This window comes from Mobula birostris, chromosome 18 (genome assembly GCF_030028105.1).
Source record: "Mobula birostris isolate sMobBir1 chromosome 18, sMobBir1.hap1, whole genome shotgun sequence".
Classification (NCBI taxonomy): Eukaryota; Metazoa; Chordata; class Chondrichthyes; order Myliobatiformes; family Myliobatidae; genus Mobula; species Mobula birostris.
In genome coordinates, this window is record NC_092387.1 from 63,026,082 (window position 1) to 63,050,211 (window position 24,130).

A 24,130-nucleotide genomic window follows, 5' to 3' on the forward strand; every position below is an offset into this window, starting at 1 on the left:
GCCTTCTGGGGCAGAGCATTCCATATATCCACCACTCCCTGGGTGAAAAACTTTTTCCTCAACTCCGTTCTAAATGGCCTACCCCTTATTCTTAAACTGTGGCCTTTGGTTCTGGACTCACCCATCAGCGGGAACATGCTTCCTGCCTCCAGTGTGTCCAATCCCTTAATAATCTTATATGTTTCAATTAGATCCCTTCTCAGCCTTCTAAATTCCAGAGTATACAAGCCCAATCGCTCCAATTTTTCAACATATGACAGTCCCGCCATCCCGGGAATTAACCTTGTGAACCTACGCTGCAATCCCTCAATAGCAAGAATGTCCTACCTCAAATTTGGAGACCAAAACTGCACACAATTCTCCAGGTGTGTTCTCACCAGGGCCCTGTACAGCTGCAGAAGGACCTTTGCTAACCTACCTGGTACGTCTTTCAACTGTGGGGGGGAACCAAAACACCCAGAGAAAACTCACACATTCCACGGGGAGGACGCACAGAGGCTCCTTACAGAGGATACTGGGATTGAACTGCGAGCTCCGACGCCACAAGCTGTAATAGCGTCACGCTAACCACTACGTTACCATGGTGCTCACGGTATTATGTATCGGATACAAAGAATGCAAAAGTGTGCAGACTACCTTTTCAGACTAGAAATCTCTATGTGGTTAATTTTTTTAAAATGCAGATGTTGGGAGTATTGAGTTCTGATTGACTCATTATAGAAAGGATGTGGAAGCTTTAGAGAGGGTGCAGGGGAGATTTACCAGGATACTGCTTGGAATAGAGAGCATGCTTTCTAAGAAAAGGTTGAGTAATCTAGGGCTTTTCCCTTTGGAATGAAGGAGGATGAGAGGAGACCTGATAGAAATGTATAAGATGATAAGAGGTATAGACAGAGTGGACAGCCATCAACATTTTCCATGGGACAGAAATGGCTAATATGAGAGGGTATAATTTTCAGGTGATTGGAGGAAACTATAGAGGGATATCGGGGGTAGTTCTTTTTTACACCGAATGTAAGTATGTGAAGAGTGCTGGCAAGGGTGGTTGTACAGGCAGATGTATTAAGGACCTTTAAGATAATCTTAGATGAGCACATGGATGATAGAAAATGGAGTAGTATATGGGAGCGAAGTGTTGAATTGATTTTGGAGTAGTTTAAAAGGTCAGCACAACATCGTGGGTTGAAGGGCCTGTAGTGTGCAGTAACTTCAATGTTCTATGTTTTATACTGAAAATCCAACCACCGATTTCTAGTCACAGATGTGCCCTGACTTGCTGAGTATTTCCAGCCTTTTCTGTATTCAGTCAAACTGGAAAATGGTTTGTTATTATCACATGTATTGAGGTACAATGAAAAACATGCCATTTTCCAGATTATATGCAAGACAAAGTCTTTTGCTGTGCGTTCTTATTAATAGTAATTTTATTTACAAAATCTAAAGTTCTGCCCTGTGGTGCAGTGCTCTGAGAACAGAAACTGCTGATGGTACTCAGCAGGTCAGGCAGCATGTGTGGCTAGAGAGACAGAATCAACATTACAGGTTAAAGACCCTTCGTTATGAACTGGGATGGAGTCAAAAACAGCTTGTTAAGGTGGGGGGGGGGGTGTCTCTGATGGGGTAAAGCCAGGGGTCCAGGGGTCGAAGCTGTAAAAGGAGTTGATGAACAAACAATGGAGCATTTCATGATCCCTGCATTCTTTTGTCTGTGTTCTCACTCTCAAATTGCTCCCATTGACCCATTGAAAGGTAATCTTGTTTACAGTTTATTCCCCATGGTCATCCCGGTTTTAACCAGTTAGAGACATTACCCCTTCCACTTTACCTGCAGCATTACAAGCTTCATAACAACATACACAAAATGCTGGAGGAACTCAGCAGGTCGAGCTGCGTCTATGGAAATGAATAAACAGTTGACATTTCACACTGAGACCCTTCTTCAGCACTGGCAGGGAAGGGAGGAGGCACCAGAATAAAAAGGTGGGGGGTAGGAGAAGGATGACAGCTAGAAGGTGATAGATGAAGCCAGGAGGGTAGGAAAGGTAAAGGGCTGGAGGGGAAGGAATCTGATAGGAGAGGTGAGTGGACTGTGGGAGAAAGGGAAGGAGGACTGGTCCCAGGGGGAAGTAATAGGCAAGTGAAAAGAGATAAGAGGCCAGAGTGGGCCATAGAAGAAGAGGGGATGGGGGGAGGTAGTGAAAAGGTTAACATGTGATGAGGGTTTGATGTCTCTGAAATTGTACTCACTGGAGTTTAGAGGAATGAAGGGGGATCTCAGAGAAAACTGATTGAATAATGAAAGACCTAGATAGAGTGATGTGGAGAGGATGTTTCCTATAGTGGCGGGGGGCGGGCGTGCTAGGACCAGAGGGTACACCGTCAGAATAGGGGTACATCATTTTATAGTGGAGACAAGAAGGAATTTCTTTAGCCATATGGCGGTGAATCTGTGGAATTAATTGCCACAGATGGCTGTGGATGCCAAGTCATTGGGTATATTTAAGGCAGAGGTTGCTAGGTCCTTGATTAATCAGAATATCAAAGGTTATGGGGAGAGAGCAGGTCAATGGGGTTGAAAGGGATAATAAATCAGCCACGATGGAATGGCGGAGCAGACTTGATGAGCTGAATGGCCTAACTCTACTCCTATGTCTCATGGTCTTATGGACTGTAGAGACTGTTCCTGTAAGATGGTGGCATCCTCAGTTGCAGAGGTCTCTCTGGGCCCAAACAAAGGATTTTAGAATCAAAAGACACTGCTGGATATTGAGAAACTCAGATACTGCAGGTCTACTCTGCTGGGAGTTGCTCAAGAGTGGTGGAGGTGGACTTGTTGCATGCCGTGTTACAGCCTGCTATAGCAAAGCATCGGAGGCAGTGAGTGGTCCAACAGACAGTGCGATGATTGTCTTCGGCACTTTTCCTGTGATTAAAAGATCCTGTTGGTCATTGGTAATGTAGAATACTGCATGCCTGGCTCATTGGTTCACTGGCAAGGCTGACAGCAAGGGGTGGGGGGAGGAACCTGTTTGGCCCTGGCTGTTGTGCAGACCAGGCAGTGGGCTCACCTGGTGGAGCTGCCCAAGGGATGAGATGCGGGTAAGCATCCAGGTTGGGTTGAGGACTAGCACCTCCTGTTGGTTCTGCCCTCTAATGCTCGCTCGGTGGAAGATAAGCTGGACTGCGTTCACCAACTGCTGCACTAATGTGTGGTGATCAGACTGCTGCTTGTTTGTTCTTAAAGACCACATCTCATACACCATCAATCTACTGGGCATGGCACCCAGGGACTGGGGCTAAATTATTTTTTGTGTGACTGTATGTTTACTGCTATTGCAATTATATGTGTTATATGTCCTTTGCGCTGTGTATGACTGTTGGTAGTGTGTTTTGCACCTTGGCCCCAGAGGAACATGGTTTGGTTTGGCTGTATTCACAGTCATTCTTGTACGGTTGAAAGACAATAAACTTGAACTTAAACTGGAACTTGTTGTGCGTGAGACTCTCAGGAGATCAGTAATTTCTGAGATTCTCAAACCCAGCCAATCTGGCACCAACAATCACTTTCCTGTCACCTTGAGTCAGTCTGGCTGTCCTCCTCTGACCTTTCTCATCCACTTCCAACAAGAAATACAGCAATATATTTCTTCAATTCTCCATAAAATACTTCCAGTTACTTTTCATTATATTTTGCAAAACAAGACATTTTTGCCTGCAGAACTGCTGCTCATTAGATTTTTTTTCACACCATTCTCTGTAAACTCTGGAGACTGTTGTGTGTGAAAATCCCAGAAGATCAGCAAATTCTGAAATACTCAAATCATCCCGTCTGGCACTAACAATCATTTCACAGTCAAATCACTTAGATCATATTTCTTCCCCATTCTTAAGCTCTTAGTCTGAACATCAGCTGAACCTCTTGACCATGCTTACATGCTTTTATGCATTGAGGTGCTTCCACATGATTGGCTGATTGGATATTTGCATTGATGAACCAGTATAAAGGTATATCTAATAATGTGTATATGTACTGTGATAATAAATTTACTTTGAACTTGGATTTTTGCATATTTCCATGACTCTATAGAACCTCAATTTTCATTTCTCTGCAGGTACCAACTACAATGGATGGGTTTCTGTTTTATGGACCTGTAGTTCCAGATGGTTACGGTGTTGCTTACAATCCACGTTTCGATCATATTATCTTCTGCATCTCCAGCTTCAATAATTGCAAGGAAACCTCTTCCAGCATGTTTGCAAAATCCGTGGAGAGAAGCTTTAAAGAGATGAAGGACCTGTGTGTTAAGTATAACACCAGTGCCAAGCAAAGCTTTCTGGGGAATGCAACGTATATTGTTCAGAATGAAAGAAAATCACACCAGTGAAAGCTGGCAAATCGGGTTGTACTGTGAAATGTTCACACGATCATTTCTCTATGCCAAAGAGTAGAATTAATTAAATTGGTATCAATTTGAAGCTTGTAAGTAATCTGGTGGCATATTAACCCACTACTATTTGCACATGATATCAAAAGACATTATAATGAAGTGAAATGTATCATTCGGTCTACTCTGCTGTGCTAGTGATGTGGAAAAATAGAAATATACGTTCTGCACATCAGCCCTTGATAGACTGGTCTGCCAAATATATTTTCTCAATAGTCGGTGTTGATATTGTGCCATCGCATCCATGATCTCTGTGTTATGGATGCTCTTCATAGACTGGGTGCATTTTGTTTACTGATGAACTTGTTTTCGTGATATTGTATTTACATTATTTCTGAAGGCTTTATATCCCAAACAGAAAGTCTCCATCATGGTGTCCCTGTTTATTAAATTGCAAAGTTGGCGTGCTAAAATATGTGATGTTATCGGAAATTGCAACCTTTATTGTAAATGTTTCAGACATCCTGGTTTAAATTTTACACATAGCATTCTTGTACAAGTAATTGTAGTGTACCTTCAAAAACAGCACTGATAGTCTGAACTTCCTTATGATACCCTGAAATTTGTTGTGTTCATTTCCATAAATAATTATTGTAGAATGTCAATGGTGCATAGTATATCCAAATAGCAATCAGATGGAATTATTTTTGTTCAGAAATCAAGATATCTGCTCCTATTAAAAGTCTTATAATTATGCAATGAAAGATACTTATTTTGCAAAATATAATGAAAAATAACTAGAAGTATTTTACGGAGAATTAAAGAAATGTGTTACTGTATTTCATGTTGGAAACTGATGAAAGCTGTATTTGGAATTATATGACTGTATATTTTCTGATGATCTATGAGTTGGAATGTAAATCGTTGTCTGTGTGTACGTGTGTGTATGTATGTGTGTGTGTGCGTGTGTGTTTAAGATTATTTATTGTGGTCCATTACCAAATGTTGTTCCTAATGCTGCCTTGGTGTTTAGAACTGGTGCTATGGACCAAGTACTCCGAAGTTTTACAGGAACAATTGTGCATGTTGTTTAACAAAATAATGTTAAAACAGGGAGGAGGCATTGTAACCACCAAAAGCTTCCTCCCTTGTGTAACTTGGAATAGACTAGGGATCAGTTTGTCGTGTCCAGTGTCTAAAGTAAAATCACTTCCCTCATCTCTTCAAACAACATAATATAAATAAATGTTGTTAAATCTATATAATGGTCCTGGTGTCCAACATATACTTTTATTTGCTCCTATATTCAAAGTGAAAGTAAATTTTATTATCAAAGTACATCTATGTCACCACAAACAACCCTGAGATTTGTCTTCTTGTGGGCATACTCAGCAAATCTATAGAATAGTAACTATAACAGGATCAATGAAAGATCAACCAGAGTGCAGAAGACAACGAACTGCAAATGCAAATATAAATGAATAGCAACAAATAATGAGAACATGAGATAATGAGATAAAGAGTATTTAAAAGTGAGATCATTGGTTGTTGGAACATCTCAATGGATGGACAAGTGAGTGTAGTTATCCCCTTTTATTCAAGAGCCTGATGGTTGAGGGGTAGAAACTGTTCTTGAACCTAGTGGTGTGAGTCCTATGGCTCTTGTACCTTCTACCTGACAGCAACAGCAAGATGAGAGCATGGCCCGGGTGGTGAGGATCTCTGAGGATGGTTGGGAGGGCTTTTCCTGTGATGGATTGCTTTTAATGTGGAAACAAATGACTTAAAATGTATAAAATTAGAATGATAGATGAAGGGAATTACAAAGGTTTCCAATAGGCTGGTGTTTAGTCAAGGACAGAAATTGGTTGCAAAGCCATATAATTAAGAATATCATTTGGAAATAATAAACACTTTCATCCTGGTGTTGGACTGTCACAAAGACTATCTACAAAGAAATTGGGTACAGGAAAATGAATATGGCTCGTCCGAGGGTTGATATCGAAGATTCAATCGGAAGTCCAGCAGTTAAAGCCGATGACTGAAGCCTGAAGTCTGGAGACTGGAGGCCTGTCTTGGAGTTGATGGACTATCCGTGTGTGTGGGTGAGTGAGAGGGAGGGGGGAAGGGAGGAAAGTGGCTTGTTTTGCTGCTGTTGTTTTGTTGCAAGTTGTGTTCTGTGTTGCTCTGCTGAACATTGTGGGCATGCTGTGTTGACGCCAGCATGTATGGTGACATCTGTGGACTGTTCAGAACATCGTTAGGTGTTTGTTGGTTGTTAGTGCATACAACGCATTTCACTGTACATGTGATAAATAAATCTGAATCTGGACAAGTACCAAGAGGGAGCTCCATTTAAGGGTGCATGGATGGAATGGATTTGTATGGTGTTGCAATTTCTACCATTCTATCTGCAATCAGAAGATTCATTGCTGCAATTCCCAATGAGTCGCCCATTATTTAAGATGAAGTTTAGACCTGAAGAACTTATTCAAAATATCACAGCTTCTGAACAAATAACTATTAATTTATGTGACAGACTATGAGGTACAACATCCATCCTGACAGATTGGAATCAAGTGATATAAAAATAATTTTGCTGTAAATTCCTAACCATGCCCATTCTGAAGGAGAACAGAGAAAGCAAAGCACACTGAAATTTTTAGTCTGTTTCTATCAAAAATGATAATTTATTTTCATTTAATAACTGGGAACTGTTTAAACATGGTTGAAAGGATTTAGCAAGACCGAAGTTGGTTAGTTTGTTCAGACAGAGGTGGGACTCAAATTCTGGGAAAGAGCCTTTCAAATGACAGATTTTAAATGCTGGATAATATATGTGTGCAGGAGGGAAGCAAATAATTTCATTTTTGCTGGAAAATTCTGTGGAATAAAACTGCATGATGAATACAGTGCAAGGCTTTGCTTTTTCTTAAAAATTAGTTCAGACTTTTCTTCAATAAAGTATATTGGAAAAATGCTGTGTTATATTGAAATGCTGTTCTATTTATTTGGTCTTGGCTTTTAAACAAATTCCTACAAAAAAAACTTGAGAATTGAACAGAAACTCAGTCAACATTAATATTGGTTTATTGGAAATAATCCAGGAGATGTGTAGCTCAGGTAGTTGATGGTTGGGTTCAGTTGTTCTCTAATTTTGGCAATTTATTTGCAATGTTTTGTCACCATACAAGGAGACATCATCAATGCGCTGTCGATTGTCGTGTGTCCTCTGAATGCTTGGCCTTTATATACCTATCAATTAGCTGAGTGATCGCCTTTTCAGAAACTCATTGTCATGTGGGGAGGAAATGGTGACGAATCAGCTGATTGATAAGTATATAAAGGGCAGACATTCAGAGGACACACCACAATGAACAGAGTACTGACAATGTCTCCTCATCTGGTGACGAAACACTTGCAAGTAAATTGTCAAGATCAGAGAACAACTGAACCCAACCATAGGTTTAATCTAATTTATAATAGCAAATTCTTTATTAAGTTTTTTAATGCCAACTGAGTCCATTGTGATGGTTATTAAGACAGGCCAACAAGACTGACTATGAGAAAAATAGAAATTGTGATTTGGGCTTAAGCCTGGCCAGATTGCTTCAAGTACCTTCCTTCAGAATAGATTATATTCCTCACAGACAGGACCCAGGCTGTAAAAATAGGGGACAAGCTCTCCTCTACAATCACTCTGAGCACTGGTGCCCCACAAGGCTGTGTACTCAGCCCCCTGCTGTACTCACTGTACACCCATGATTGTGTAGCCAAGTTTCCATTGAACTCAATATATAAATTTGCTGATGACATAACAATTGTAGGCCGTATCTCGGGTAACGATGAGTTTGAGTACAGAGAGGAAATTAAGAACCTGGTGGCATGGTGCGAAGACAATAACCTATCCCTCAACGTCAGCAAGACGAAGGAATTGGTTGTTGACTTCAGAAGGAGCAGTGGACCGCACGACCCAATTTACATTGGTGATGCGCAAGTGGAACAGGTCAAAAGCTTTAAGTTCCTCGGGGTCAATATCACAAATGACCTGACTTGGCCCACCCAAGCAGAGTCCACTGCCAAGAAGGCCCACCAGCGCCTTTACTTCCTGAGAAAACTAAAGAAATTTGGCCTGTCTTCTAAAACCCTCACTAATTTTTATAGATGCACCGTAGAAAGCATTCTTCTAGGGTGCATCACAATCTGGTATGGAAGTTGTCCTGTCCAAGACCGGAAGAAGCTGCAGAAGATCGTGAACACGGCGCAGCACATCACACAAACCAATCTTCCGTCCGTGGACTCACCTTACACCGCACGTTGTCGGAGCATTGCTGCCGGGATAATCAAGGGCATGACCCACCCAGCCAACACACTTTTCATCCCCCTTCCCTCCAGGAGAAGGCTCAGGAGCTTGAAGACCCGTACGGCCAAATTTGGGAACAGCTTCTTTCCAACTGTGATAAGACTGCTGAACGGATCCTGACCCGGATCTGGGCCGTACCCTCCAAATATCCGGACCTGCCTCTCGGTTTTTTTGCACTACCTTACTTCCCATTGTTCTATTTCCTATTTATGATTTATAATTTAAATGTTTAATATTTACTATCGATTTGTAATCCAGGGAGCGGGAAGTGCAGAATCAAATATCGCTATGATGATTGAACGTACTAGTATCAATTGTTTGGCGACAATAAAGTATAAAGTATATTAGACCATAAGACATAAAACATACTGTAGGAGCAAAATTAGGTCACTTGGCGTATCGAGTCTGCTTCACCATTCCATGATGGCTGATTTATTGTCCTTCTATGATCCTTCTGATATTGATCCCTAATGCAAGAAACGTAACTTTGAAATTTTGCTTGATGACCCTGACTTGGTAAGGACCAACACTCAAAAACTCTGAAACCTAGTTCATTCCATTCTGACAACTTTTCTCATCTCTCCTATTTATTGAAGTATTTTTCAAATTAAGCACTTCAGTATTCAGTGAGTTTGTTAATTACATGGGTGATAATCTGACTGATACCCCTGAACAATTACAGCAAAGGAATTCAATGGCTTAACAATGATTTTGTGTTGAATGTTCTCTTACCCATTCCAAACCTGACCTTCTAAATCTGCCATATTCAACACTGTGTTCGGGCATATACTGGAGTTAGGTTATATAGCAAATATTAATCTCATCTGCAACCAATCTTCAGATTTGACGTGGATTGTAGTTTGAATTGAAAATGTAGGTCAGAACAATAGTTTACCTGGAACTGCAGATTGGGGTTGATTGAAAACCAGGAAACACCCATTCACTTGATCTCTGCATGTGTACGAGTACAGCTAGAGAGAGACAATGCTGATTAACATTCATTTTCGGTGTCTGGAGTTTAGGTGTGAAGAAGGAGGTGTTTTAAAATTACATGTAATTCAAAGGAAGCATTGTAGACACATTGTAACTATAGAGTTGTTTTGCTGTTACCTTTGATCTTTAGCATATAAAAATGTCATTAATATTGGGTCAGGCAGGCCTTTTCTTCTAAGAGTGTCTTGAATATGTGCCTGCTACTCATTTTTGCTGAATAAATACTTCTATATCCACTATGTGCCCCTCAGGGCTGTGTACTAAGCCCCCACCTTTACTCTCTGTATATCCATGATTGTGTCGCCACCCACAGCTCCAATCTGCTAATTAAATTTGCTGACAACACTACACTGATTGACCTAATCTGAAATAATAATGAGGCAGCCTACAGAGAGAAGTCATCACCCTGCCACAGTGGTGTCAAGAAAACAACCTCTCCCTCAATGTTGCAAAAACAAAGGAGCTAGTTGATGACTACAGGAGGAATGGAGACAAGCTAGCCCCTATTGAGATCATTGGATCTGGGGTTGAGAGGATGAACAGCTTTAAGTTCCTCGACATAAACATCACTGAGGATCTCACGTGGTCTGTACATACCGTCTGTGTGGTGAAAAAGGCACAACAGCGCCTCTTTCACCTCAGACAGTTGAAGAAGTTTGGTGTGGGTCCAAAAATCCTAAGAACTTTCTACAGGGGCACAATTGAGAGCATCCTGACTGGTTGCATCACTGCCTGCTATGGGAACTGTACTTCCCTCAATCGCAGGACTCTACAGAGAGTGGTGTGGACAGCCCCAGCGCATCTATAGATGTGAACTTCCCGCTCTTCAGGACATTTACAAAAACAGGTGTGTAAAAAGGGCCCGAAGGATCATTGGGGACCTGAATCACCCCGACCATAAACTGTTCCAGCTCCTACATCCGGGAAACGGTACCGCAGCATGAAAGCCAGGACGAACAGGCTCCGGGACAGCTTCTTCCACCAGACCATCAGACTAATTAATTCATACTGACACAACTGTATTTCTATGTTATATCGACTATCCTGTTGTACATACTATTTATTATAAATTACTATAAATTTCACATTGCACATTTAGATGGAGATGCAACGTAAAGATTTTTACTTCTCTTGTATGTGAAGGATGTAAGAAATAAAGTCAATTCAACCCAAGTCAAGGCTCGGTGTCTCTGATGACTTTGTCCACAGTCACAGCACATTGACCTGCAATGCCTCACCTTATGGTACAGGTGTAATGAGAGGCCTAGGCGAGGATAGTAAGGATCCAAATGCTGGAGTTTACAAGACTAGGATCGAGATATGATTTCAACACTGAAATAAGAACTGGGTTCTTGACTAGATGCTAGATGAGAACCTGATGAGAATCTAAATCGGACAGAAATCTTAAACGCAGTCATAGACTGACCCAAAGCTGAGCTGACGATTGAGCACCAAATTCAGGTGCTCTTCAAATATTCAAATCTTGGTTCCAAACATGGTCGCTAATTAGTGGAGCGGGACAGAATCTTTAAAGGGACCAAGCCAGCAATCCATATTCTGGAGGACTGGAGCATCCAAACCCCGAATGCTAGCGTGGCCGGGTGCATACAGTAACAATAGGTGCAGACATGTCACACGTTATCAGTGATGGAACTGTATGCCCCTTAGCCTTTGCATCACATTCCATTACGGCTGCAGAGGAAAATTATGCACCAGTTGACAGAGAGGTCGAGTCTGGTTTGGGGTATAAAACATTTCAACCAGTATTGCAGGGGAGAGAGTTTACTCTCATTACAAATCATCAACCACTGGTGTCTACTTTCAATCCACAGAAGGGTGTTCCACTAAAAACAGTAGGACAAATGCAGAGAAGAGCTTTGTTTCCTGGAGAACACAATTACAAGATTGAATTCAAGAGATAACCAATCATGGACATGCTGATGGATTGTCCTGTTTACCCTTGGAAAAGAAAATATCTGAAATGTTTACAAGAGGACACTCCTTTTGATGTTTTCTCCTGAATGCAAATTGAAAGTCTGCCTATTATGGCAGAGGTGATCCAAAGGGTAACTCGAAAACATCGCACACTGCCTCAGGTCTATATGGCAACCCAAAATGGCTCAAATGTGCAGCAGAATTTCCATTTTCCCCCTTTTTACCAGTGTTGGGATGAACATTGATTGGGGTTGCCTTACGTGGGAATTGAGAGTCATTGTACCATCCAAGCTGAGAGCTATTTTTTTAAACGTCAGGTTTTTTTACTTTTGCATGCTCCATTTCCGTCCAACTTTTTATATGTTGTTCAGTATGTCTGAAAGTACAAGAAATGACCATAAAACTTCTTTTTGCAATTTTTTTGGGGTAGGGGTATTTTGGCATTGTATGGACAGCATTATGAGATTGTTTCACAGTCACAAGTCTCACCTGCCAAGAATAGTGAACCTCCCTGTCAGGAAAAAGATTATAGCACAACAGTAAGAAATCCACCACGGGGATTAAATCTTTAGGCCTGGAGTCTATTTAGTAATTGTATTATATAGAATAATGTGTATGAATATATAAAATGACTAGAGAGAAATGCGTTACATATTTGAGTTGAGATATATTCTACATTGAGTTGGAGTTTATAGCTAAGCACAGTGATGTGGAATGCATTTAATATTTCAGTAATATTATAAATATATTATTTGATTAAGCATTCTTTCTTTGTTTACATCATTCAGTTTGGGTTATACATAATTCCGTTATGGAAGTACATGAATCACGACAAATGTGAGTACCTTACTAAAGAAAAACTAGACATACACAGTCCTGGATTCCTGTGTTTTTATTTCGATTAATTTCTAGATTTACAAAACATACAGGGAAGGTTTATTTGGTGATGGTCTGAACTGTATCCACCACATTTTGACGCTGGGTAAAAGATGGTGGCTATCCATTCTATCTTGTAGCAACACACAACACACAAAATTCTGGAGGAACTCTACAGGCCAAGGAGCACCTGCTGACTTCCAGTATCTGCAGATTTTCTTGTTTATTCTATTTTATAAACTTTTATCAAACCTCTCCTCAGCCTCCACTCCTCCAGAGATAACAAGTTTGTCCTGTCTCTAGATTATAATGCCCTCATTATCTCAAGATTATGGGAAGCATTGATATAGTAGATAGTTAAAATCATTTTTCCCTGTCATTGAGGCATCAAAAACAAAAAGCTGCACACAAAAAGTGCTGGAGGAACTCAGCAGGCCAGGCAGCATCTGTGGAAAAAAAGTACAGTCAACATTTTGGGCCGAGACCCTTCGCAGGACTGGGAAAAAAAGATGAGGAGTAGATTTATAAGGTTGGTTGGGGGAGGGGTAGAGAGAAGCACAAGGTGATAGGTGAAACCGGGAGGGGGAGGGATAAAGAGCTGGGAAGTTGATTGGTGAAAGAGATACAGGGCAGGAGGAGGGTGAGCCTGATAGGAGAGAACAGAAGGTCCCAAAGAAATTATAGTGGGTATAGAGGGAGGTGATGGGCAGGCAAGGAGATAAGGTGAGGGATGGAAAAGGGGATGGGGAATTGTGAAGGGGGGGAGCATTTTGAAATTGATGTTAATGCATGAGAGGATGGAGTTTTAATGGAATCCTTGGGATAAGTTTTTACACAGAATGTTTGATACCTATAAGTCACTGTCAAAGGAGAAGGTGGATTCAGATACAATTAAGGAGTTGAAGAGGCATTTATACAGATGGTTGAACAGGCAGGGTATGGAAGGATGGGATTTGTTGAGATGAGCATAAAGGTCAGTGCGGATGTGGTTGGCCCAATATCCCATTTCTATGCTGTATTTAAATACAAATGTGTGTACTAGAATTGGGCTTGCATGCAAAACATGTGGTTAACCAGTGCCACTAACCACAGAAACTGGGTCACATCGTAACAGCAGTTTCTCCGATATATTTTGAGCTCGCACGTTATATCCAAAGGAGTGGAGAAATTGGTCCTTTTATCACTGGCTCCTGCTATAGATGGGGGAGGTAGTGGGGACAAACTCCCTCTATTTATTAAATGCCCCCAATGGCATGCGTCTCACATAGCCTCTGACAACCAAGTCCCACTCCTGGCCTTCACGTCTGGCTTCGCCATTTCTACGGAACTGTTTCTACTGACAGGAGAAGGGTCAAGGGCAGATTCCTGGCGCCTTAAAACCAGAGCACTTCGGGCCAATGGGGCTTGTCAGCCGCTCAGCTAGGAGAAAGGAAACTGATCTCAAACCAATGATTCCTCTAAAGTGTGCGCACGCACACATCTTTTGCTACCAGCGCACAAAGGAATTTAAACTGCGCACGGAAGGCTGTCACCCTCTACCCTGTTAGCATGTTAAGGATATTTCACGATCAGACACAATCACATTTCCTTTTCCGGTTTCTGATGCGGACGGTGTCGATTTTAGAACTGGCTTAGTTATGCTGTTTTATTTTAGAAATTATTGAGTGCGCACATATTATTGTCACTGGCAAAAAAAATGCACAAGATTTTTTTTGCGCACACTGGTCTTTAGAAATTAGAGGGAACATTGTTTCAAACCTCCGCTGCCTTGCGGCTACACCCGCTCACGGGGAAGGCTTCGCGAGTAAACCGCGAGGAGGTGTTGCCTCTCAGGCTGTCCTATGATGAGTTTAACGCCGACTGGCTATTGCTGTGAAGCCGCTGTTGCCATTTGGATTCATCAGCTGCGTAGAGAGGGGGAGTCTGTTACATGGACAACAGCTTGCTCTCCATTTACTGCCCTAACTTGCATTTTACATAGACAACTGGGAGGCAACATTCATGGTCGACTGCGACCAATGGAGGGTCTCTAGCAGGCAGACACACTACCGGAGCGATTGCACCGATGATAAGACAATATTAGATCCCATCCTATCCTTGACCTAATTTCAGCAACCGTACCAAATCAGATAGTATAAAATCAAGACACAAACACAGATCGGTGCCCTGTCCCAAATGCTCACGCTTGTAGCCTCTGCAAACAGCGATAGCATCCACACAAGCAATGATTTAACATTGTGAGTTCACCGCGGGACTAAGATTTCTCTTCGTGCATCCAAGCTTGAAGGGGCTTTGTAAGGAAGTCCAGCCATGGTCACGGTACATCGACAGTCACCAGCAGCAGGGAACTAACAGGAACTGCTAATCCGAAGTAGGGAACTGGCTGGCAGTAAGTTTGGAAAAGTCACGGAGAAAGCACCAACTTTCCCCGTCTCAGTAACTTTTCAGCTGTCTCCCGGAAGTACATCCTCTTTTCGGTGAGTTCATTTCCATAGCAACGTTTTGTGTTGTTGGTTGTCAAGAGAGTGGCTTGAGAAAGCTTGCGCCTCGATGCCTCTCTCTCGGAAGGTGACCATTCGCTATGGCCCATATGAGTCGTGCGGGGTGGTGGACTACAGGACCTCGCGGCTGATCGGACTTAAGAGTAAGCACTCCTTTTCCGAAAAACATACTTCATTCATAAAAATATCTGCAGGCAATACAGTAGAATGGTGCACATCACTCTTTAAACTCATTTTGCCAGCAAATTTCTTCGTTTCCCTGGGTATGGGGTCTAACACAAGAGGACACTGGCTCGTAGTGAGGGATTTATAGGGGACCTGAGGGACTGGGCCGTATCCACTACTTTTTGGAAACTTATCCATTAAAGGGCATTGGTGTCTCCATACCAGGTTGTGACGCAACCAGTCAATATACTCTCCACTACACATCTATAGAAGTTTGTCAAAGTTAGATGTCATGCAATTTCTTTTCAAACTTCCAAGACTTTTCACACAGAGGGTGCTGTCAGAGGAAGGGGCAGAGGGTGAAATTACAGCATTTAACCACTTTGACCCATGCACTCAGTGGCTACTTTATTACCTAATAAGGTGGCTACTGAGAGTATGTTCTTGATTCTCTGCTGTAGCCCATCCACTTCAAGGTTCGACCTGTTGTGCATTCAGAGATGCTCTTCTGCACACCACTGTTGTAATGTGTGGTTATTTGAATTACTGTCACCTTCTGACTGCTTGAACCAGTCTGGCCATTCTCCTCTGACCTCTCTCATTAACAAGATGTTTTCGCCCACAGGACTGCCACCCACGTTCTCTTTTCACACTTTTCTCTGTAAACTCTAAAGACAGTTATGCATGAATATCACAGGAAGGCAGCAGGTTTTGAGGTACTCTAACCACCCTATCTGGCACCAACAATCATTCCATGATCAAAGTCACTTAGATCACATTTCTTCCCCATTCTCATGTTTGGTCTGAACAACAACTGAACCTCTTGACCATGTCTGCATGCTTTTATGCATTGAGTTGTTGCCACATGATTTGCATTAACGAGGAGGTGTACAGGTGTGCCTAATAAAGTTGCCACTGAGTAACATGGATGGGAAGGTCTTGATGGATATGTGCCAAACATGGGCCAATGGAACTAGTTCAGGTATTCCCAGTAGGCAACCGGGTCAGTATTGGCGAGTGGGGCTGAAGGGCCTGCTTCCATTCTGTGTATCTCTATGACTCTATTCTGCTTAACATGCAGCAATTAGTCACTCACATTTCAGGAAGTGTAGGGACATGCTCAAGCCCAAGTGTAATGAGAAACTGAATCTTTTCACTGAAAGGTTCAATGAAACCATTGTTGTAGCAACCACCTGTACTAGTAGGAACACCTAGAGCATATTATATTTGTCCTGACTGTTTTGGATCACAGCCTGGTATGGAAGAATCAATGCTGAAGAACAGAAAACCCTACAAAGAGTGGAGATGCAGCCCAGTCCATCACAGGTAAAGCCCTCCCCACCACTGAGCTCATCTACAAGGAGTACTACAGCAAGAAATTAACATCCATCATCAAGGACCACAGTCATCCAGGCTATGCTCTCTCCTTGCTGCTACCATTGGGAAGAGGTGCAGGAGCTTTACTCAGGAAAAGCTATGACCTTTTAACCGTCAGGGTCCTGAACCAGTGTGGATAACTTCACTCACCTCAGCACTGAACTGGTTCCACAACCTATGGACTCACCTTCAAGGACTCTTCAACTCATGTTGTCAGTATTATTTGTTTTCATTTTGTACTTTTAGTTTGTCTTCTTTTGCATATTGATAGTTTGCCAGTCTTTGTATGTGGTTTTTTTCATGGATTCTATTGTATTTCTTTGTTCTACTGTGAATGCCTGCAAGAAAATGACTCTCAAGGTACTATATGGTGACATATAAACACGAGAGTCTGAGATGCTGGAAATCCAGAGTAACACATTCGAAATGTTGGAGAAACTTAGCGGGCCAGGTAGCATTCATAAAAATGAATAATCAGTTGACTGGATCCTACACTAAAAACATCTTTACCTCACCCCCTCCCCAATATCCGCTTTCCATAGGAATTGCTCCCTCCATGGTTCCCTTGTTCATTTTTCCCTCCCCACTAATCTCCTTCCTGGCACTTAACCCCGCAAGTGGAAGGGCTACACCTTCCTTTTCATGCTCTCTCTCACTTCCATTCAGGGCCCTGAACAGTCCTTCCAGATAAGACAACACTCCATCTGTGAATCTTTTGGGGTCGTCTGCTATATCCAGTCCTCCGGATGCAGCCTCCTTCACATTGGTGAGACCCAACATAGTTTGGAGAACGGCTTTGTTGAGCATCTTTGCTCCATCAGCAAAAAGTGGGATTCCCGATGGCCAACTATTTTAATTCCAAACCCCATTCCCATCCCACATGTGGGCCATGGCCTAATCTACTGCCATGATGAGGCCACTCTCAGGTTAGAGGAGCCACACCTCATAATTCTGTCTGGGTAGCTTCCAACCTGATGGTATGAATATCAATTTCTCTACTTTCAGTAATTTATACCCCCCCCCATCCCGCTTCTTCCATTCCCCACTCTTGCTCCCCTTTTACATCATCCCTTCTCCTAATCTGTCTGTCACCATTCCCTGGTGTCCTTTCCCCTTCACATTCACCCATGGTCCACTCTCCTCTCCTATCAGATTCCTTCCCTTTAGCTTTTCCACCTATCACCTCCCAGCTTCTTACTTCGTTCCCCTCCCCCCCACCCACCCAGCTTCACCTATCTCCTTCAAGCTTATCCTCCTTCCCCTCTCTCCACCACCTAATTCTGGTTTCTTCCCCTTCCTTTCCAGTCCTGATGAAGGGTGTCAACATCGACTGCTTATTCATTTTCATAGGTGTGGCTTGAACTGCAGATTTCCTCCAGCATTTTGTATATGGTGACATATATGTACCTCCGTAATAGACTTACTTTGAACTTTGGTCTTTCAAGTACAAAAATGAGGGTAAATGAAGAGAACCTCTGCTAACATCATTCCCTCTCAAACCATAGCTGCCACCTTAGATAACAGAATTCAGTTTAACAAACAGCAAATTTATTTGTCTTCTTGAATTTAAGTTTGCCATTCATAATACTAAAATACAAACTCATAAACCTGGGGCAATGGTCCAGAACTGCTGCTGCTATCTCTACTCCACCAGGGTGAGCAGCAACAGATCTAGACCACTCTTAATCTTCTACATGATGCACTACCTTTCAACCATCTGACTTCTGAAGAGCATTGACATCTTCACACACCACAATATAAACTCACTTTCAAGGACTCTACAATTCCTGTTCTCAGTATTATTTATTGACTTACCTATTTATAATTATTATCATTTGTTCCTTTTGTACTTGCACAATTTTTCTTCTTTTGCATGTTGGCTGCTTGTCGGTCTCTGTTCATGTGTAGCTCTTCCTTTATTCTATTGCGTTCTTTGTTATACTGTGAATGCCTGCAAGAAAATGAATCTCATGGTAGTATTTTATGATGTATACATACTGAAATAATACATTTACTTCGAACTTTGAACTTTAGGTAATGTGGAATGCACTGCCTGAAAAGAGTGATTTAAGGAAATCAGTATCATTCTGAAGAGAATTGCATAAGTACAGTATTTGAAGGTTAAACATTCACAGTATGGAGAAGGGAACAGCGGAATACAATTAATTGATTGATCTTTGAACAAACTGTTACACGTCCTTCTGTACGAAATCATTTTATAATAAAAGAACATGAGAATCTTCTAAATCTTGGTCGGATTCCAACTGGAAATAATGGTTCTGAGTTCCTCTGTGTGAGAGTGCTGAGGTATAAATGCATTATTTCACATGGGAGACTTAGAAAATTGGTGGATGTTCAAACAAGCAAGTACAATCTACCCCAGGGATATTATAATTCAAACTTTTAATACGCCATTCATTTTTCACAAGTTCAATATCATATACAAGCTAAGTTGTTTGAACTCAACTTGTAGGATAAAACAGAAAATAAGGTCTGAAATAAGATGAACAAAGATAAAAGTGAGCCAAATGACTCCTTCGAGTCTTAGCCTCATTAATCTGTCACTGGCTTCAGTTGCACTGAAATGATGATGTCTCTATTGGCACAAATTGAAATAACTGTCTCAACCGTGAGGATGTCTCAAGCACAGTGAGATCTCAGACTACCTCTCAAATCATCATTGCTGTCATACAGATTGCACCCTGTCATTGGAGTCCAATAATAAAGTAATCATATTAACTAAGACCAGAAGATAGAAGATCAGAATTAGGCCATTTGGTCCATCCAGTCTGCTCCACCATTTCATCACCATTTCCCTCTCAGCCCCAATCTCCTGCCTTCTCCATGTATTCCTTCATGCCCTGACTAATCAAGAATCAATCAATCTCTGTTTTAAATATTCTCAGTGACTTGGCCTCCACAGCCACTTCTGGCAACGAATTCCACAGATTCACTGCTCCCTGGCTAAAGAAATTAGGTTCCAATTAGGTCATCCCTTATCCTTCTGAAACCTAGTGATGGTCCAGAGCTATCAAACGCTCTTCATATGACAAGCCTTTCAATCCTGAAATCATTTTTCTGATCCTCCTTTGAATCCTCTCAAATGTTACCTCATCCCCTACTAGGTAAGTGGCCCAAAACTGCTCATAATACTCCAAGAGCGGCCTTACCAGTGCTATATAAAACCTCAACATTACATCCTTGCTTTTATATTCTGGTCCTCTTGAAATGAATGCTAACATTGCATTTGCCTTCCTCATCACTGACTCAACCTGCAATTTAACCCTTAATAATGCAGGAGGGCTCCCAAGTCCCTTTGCATCTCAGATTTTTGAATTTTCTCTCCATTTAGAAAATAGTCTATGCATTTATTCCTTCTACTAAAATGCATGATCATAACTGCTTGACACTTTAGTCCATCTGCCACTTCTTTGCCCATTCTCCCAACCTAAGTTGTTCTACAGCCTCTCTGCGTCCTCAACACTATCAGTCCCTCCACCTTCATATCCTCTGGAAACTTGGCCACAATACATCAATTCCATCATCCAAATCATTAACTACTACTATGTCGACTCAGGCCTAGGGGGGCCTGGTCAGGTCAGGGCCTTGCCTTGCTACCGGTACCACGTAGCCCAGCACTACCTCTCTCGGGTCGGGTTGTCGGCAACACAACCGGCACACCCCCTGGTGAACTCTGGTTAACCAGGGAGGAGGGTGTGTAGGCACCCAACAGGACTAAAAACAAAACCTGTCAAAGGGTGGGTGAACTCTTTGTGAGTCAATGGCCACCTACTGTCTGTGTGAGGAGTGGCGCGCCACACAGTCTTCGTTTCGCGCCTTGTAAGGCAAATCATTAACATATAACTTAAAAAGAGGTGGTCCCAATACAGACCTCCGTGGAACACCACTAGTCACCTGCAGCCAACCAGAAAAAGCTCCCTTTATTCCCATCCTTTGCCTTCTGCTAATTCATGTAAGTGTTTTTCATGTAATACCATGGGCTTTCAACTTGTTAAGCAGTTTCATGTGTGCCAGCTTGTCAAAGGACCTCTGAAAATCCAAGTACACAACACCCACCAATTCTCCTTTGTCTATCCTACTTGTAATTTATTCAAAGAATTCTAACAGATCTGTCAGGCAAGATTTTCCCTAAAGGAAACCATGCTAACTTCATCCTATTTTATCATGTGCCTCCAAGTACCCCAAAATCACTTCTTAAAAATCAGCTCCAACATCTTCCCAACCACTGAGGTCAGACTAACTGGCGTATAATTTCCTTTCTTCTGCCTCGATCCCTACTGGAAGAGTGGAGTGACATTTGCCAGTCCTGTGGAACCATCCCAGAATCTATTGATTCTTGAAAGTTTATTACTGATGCCTCCAAAATTTCTTCAGCCACCTCTTTCAGAATACTAGGGTGTAGACCATCTGGTCCAGGTTACCTTTGGCAGCTATTATCAGCAGCTTACTTTTGTATTCCATCTTTTACCTCTTTATGACTTTTTTAGTTGCCGTCTGTTGGTTTTTAAAAGCATCTCAATCCTCTAACTTCCCACTAAATTTTGCTCTATTATGTGTCCTCTCTTTTGGTTTTGTGTTGGCTTTGACTTCTCTTGTCAGCCACAATTGTGTTATCCTGTCTTTAGAATAGTTCTTCTTTGGTGTGTATCTGTCCTGTGCCTTCCGAATTGCTCCCAGCAACTCCAGCCATTGCTGCTCTGCCCCATTATCCCTACTAGTGTCCCCTTCCATTCAACTTTGGCCAGCTCCTCCCTCATGCCTCTATAATTCCCTTTACTCCACTGTAATACTGATATATTTGACTGTAGCTTCTCCCTCTAAAATTGCAGGGTGAATTCTGCTATATTATGATCACTGTCTTCTGTGGGTTCCTTTACCTCAAGCTTAAACAATTCTGGTTCATTGCACAACACCCAATCCAGAATAGCTGAACATTAGTGGACTTAGCCATGAGTTGCTCTAAAAGCCCATCTTGTAGGCATTCTACAAATTCTCCCTCTTGGGATCCAGCACCCACCTGATTTTTCCAATTTATCATACAGCCCTCATTGCTGGGAGAAGTTCAATGCACTTCCACTGTATCTCAGATAATGGATTACCTGACTGGCAGACCTATGCATCCAACATGGTTATAAGGAGCACTGGGCCCTATAGGGGACTGTATTGGCTCCCTTCCTGTTTACCCTGTGTATCTCGGACTTCAGATATAACACTGAGTCATGACATTGGCAGAAATCCTCTGATGCGTCTTACGAATTGATTGAATTTAAGTACAATTATTTAATTATTGTTTTCTAATGTTTTCATTTTGTTCATCTTCAGTTTAAAAAGACAGCACAGTAGCGTAGCAGATAACGCAATGCTTTACAGCACTAGCTGTAAAATTAATTGGGGTTCAGTTTGTGCTGCTGTCTATATGTCCTGCCCGTGACTGTGTTTGTTTCCTCTGTGTGGCTCTGATTTCCTCCTGCATTGAAAGACATACAACTTAGAGTTATTAAATGTCACCATGCTTCAGTGTCAAAGCAGCGTGCTATGTTGGCACTGAAATAATGACGACACTCGTGGGCTGTCCCCAGCACATCCTCAGACTGTTTTGGTCATTGACGCAAATGACATATTTCAGTGTATGTTTTAATGTACATGTGAGAAATAATGCTGCTCTTTAAACTTTAGATATTTAAAAAATAGTGTAAGTTTCATTTTAGTCATCTTTGAATCTTTGTGAAGATGCTGACTATCATAAAATATCATGCTGTGTAAAAATGTTGACTGCTTCAGCCTGAGGTCAAAGCATTTCTGTAGGACTTATGATCACCAGCTGCTGGAACAAGCAGCAACATCGATGGAAGTCAGCCAGTGATTTGGAAAATGGAAGATCTACCCCAAAGTACCCTGTGTCGCGGCTTGTTATTGAAAGATTAAATTTCCCAAAACTTTGATGGCTAGTTCAGAGTACTAGCCCTTGGACTTCACTATTGCACTTTTAACAACTGAGCATTTACAAGAAACAGTTTTACTTTTAACAGCACAACTTTTCAATTCATTGTTACAGCTTAGGTGCCTGGGTTTATTATTTGTATTTACTACCAAAGTTCAAAGTTCAAAGTAAATTTTATTATCAAATTACATATATGTCACCCTATACAACCCTGAGACTCATTTTCCTGCAGGCATACTCAGCAAATCTATGGAATAGTATAGTACAGGTCCCTTAAGGTTGTTATAGCCGGGGCTAGTAGTAGGAATAAGCTCCCACTACCTCCTAAGTGCTCCCAATGGCATGCATCTCAAATGGCCTCTGACAACCAAGTCCGCTTCTGGCCATCGCATGTGGCTTAGCTGCTAAACCCAGCGGAACCATTTCTACTGACAGGAGAAAGAACAAAGGCGGGTTACTGGTGCCTTAAAGCCAGTCACTATGGGTACATGGGGCTCATCGCCGTGGTTGGCAGCTCATCGAGGAGAAGGAAGACACTCATCTTGAACCTCCACTGACTTACAGCTATACCTACTCATGGGGTAGTCTTCAGGAATAAACACTGAGAAAAAAATCCAAAGCTGAAGTTCCTAGGGCAGTTCTACATTGAGTTCGACATTGACTGGCAATCCCTGCAATGTTGCTAGAGCCAAACTGCTCCTTCAGATTCATCAGCTCTGTGGAGAGGGGGAGCCTGCTACACGGGCAACAGCCTGTTCTCCATATCATCCTGCCCTGGCTTGCATATCACTGCGACAGCTGAGATGCAGCATCCATGGTCATACCCGATCGATGGAGGTCCTTGATGACAGATGTTATTTTCCTGAGACAGCCCTCCATGTAGATGTGCTTAATGATGGGAGGGCTCTACCCATGATGGACTGGTTTGTATTCACTACTTTTTATAGGGTTTTATGTTCAAGGGCATTGGTTTTTCTGTACCACGCCGTGATGTAACCAATCAATATACTCTCCACCACATGTCTATAGAAGTTTGTCAAAGTTTTAGATGTCATGCCAAATCTTCTAAGAAAGTACAGGCGCTGCTGTGCTTTCTTAGCAATGCCAGGACAGATCCTCTGAAATGAGAACACTGAGTAATTTAAAGTTCCTCTGGGAGAGCTAGAAATCACAGGTAGCTAAAGGTCACCAAACAAAGAGGCCACCATTTCATTTCCTGTCTACGTAAACTAGCACTGAAGATTAACTGATCAGGTAACATAGTTTTGGTCTTAAGTTTCATTTTGATGTTATTTAATGTACAAGTTTTGCTTTTATTTACACTATGTATACTGCTTGAGGGTGTTGGACTTCCTAACCAACAGAGCTCAGACAGTCAGGATGCACAACCGCATCTCACCCTCAACAGATATCTATAAAGAAGTCCTTCTACAGGTGCACGATTCAGAGTATCCTAAGAAACTGCATCACTGTGTGTTTATGGAATCTGCACTGTGGCAGACAGGAGGGCTCTACAATGGGTAGCTAAAGCTTTCCAACTCATCACCAAGGATATACATTCAGAAAGGTGCTG

The 24,130-nt window shown here is 42.0% G+C and overlaps 2 protein-coding genes across 4 annotated transcripts in view; both read left to right on the forward strand.

Moving 5' to 3' along the window:
* chata (choline O-acetyltransferase a) overlaps positions 1 to 4,385 on the forward strand; it is a 54,720-nt gene extending 50,335 nt beyond the window's left edge. Inside the window, exon 14 of the mRNA XM_072282083.1 lies at positions 4,113 to 4,385. Within this exon, the coding sequence (XP_072138184.1) occupies positions 4,113 to 4,385 (273 nt within the window). The remainder of the gene's footprint in view (positions 1 to 4,112) is intronic.
* A 10,674-nt stretch (positions 4,386 to 15,059) lies between these two features.
* Positions 15,060 to 24,130, forward strand: part of c18h10orf53 (chromosome 18 C10orf53 homolog) — a 28,620-nt gene continuing 19,549 nt past the window's right edge. For all 3 annotated transcript variants that reach the window (XM_072282051.1, XM_072282052.1, XM_072282053.1), the window contains exon 1: positions 15,060 to 15,196. In XM_072282051.1, the coding sequence (XP_072138152.1) occupies positions 15,103 to 15,196 (94 nt within the window). In that variant the 5' untranslated portion in view covers positions 15,060 to 15,102. The remainder of the gene's footprint in view (positions 15,197 to 24,130) is intronic.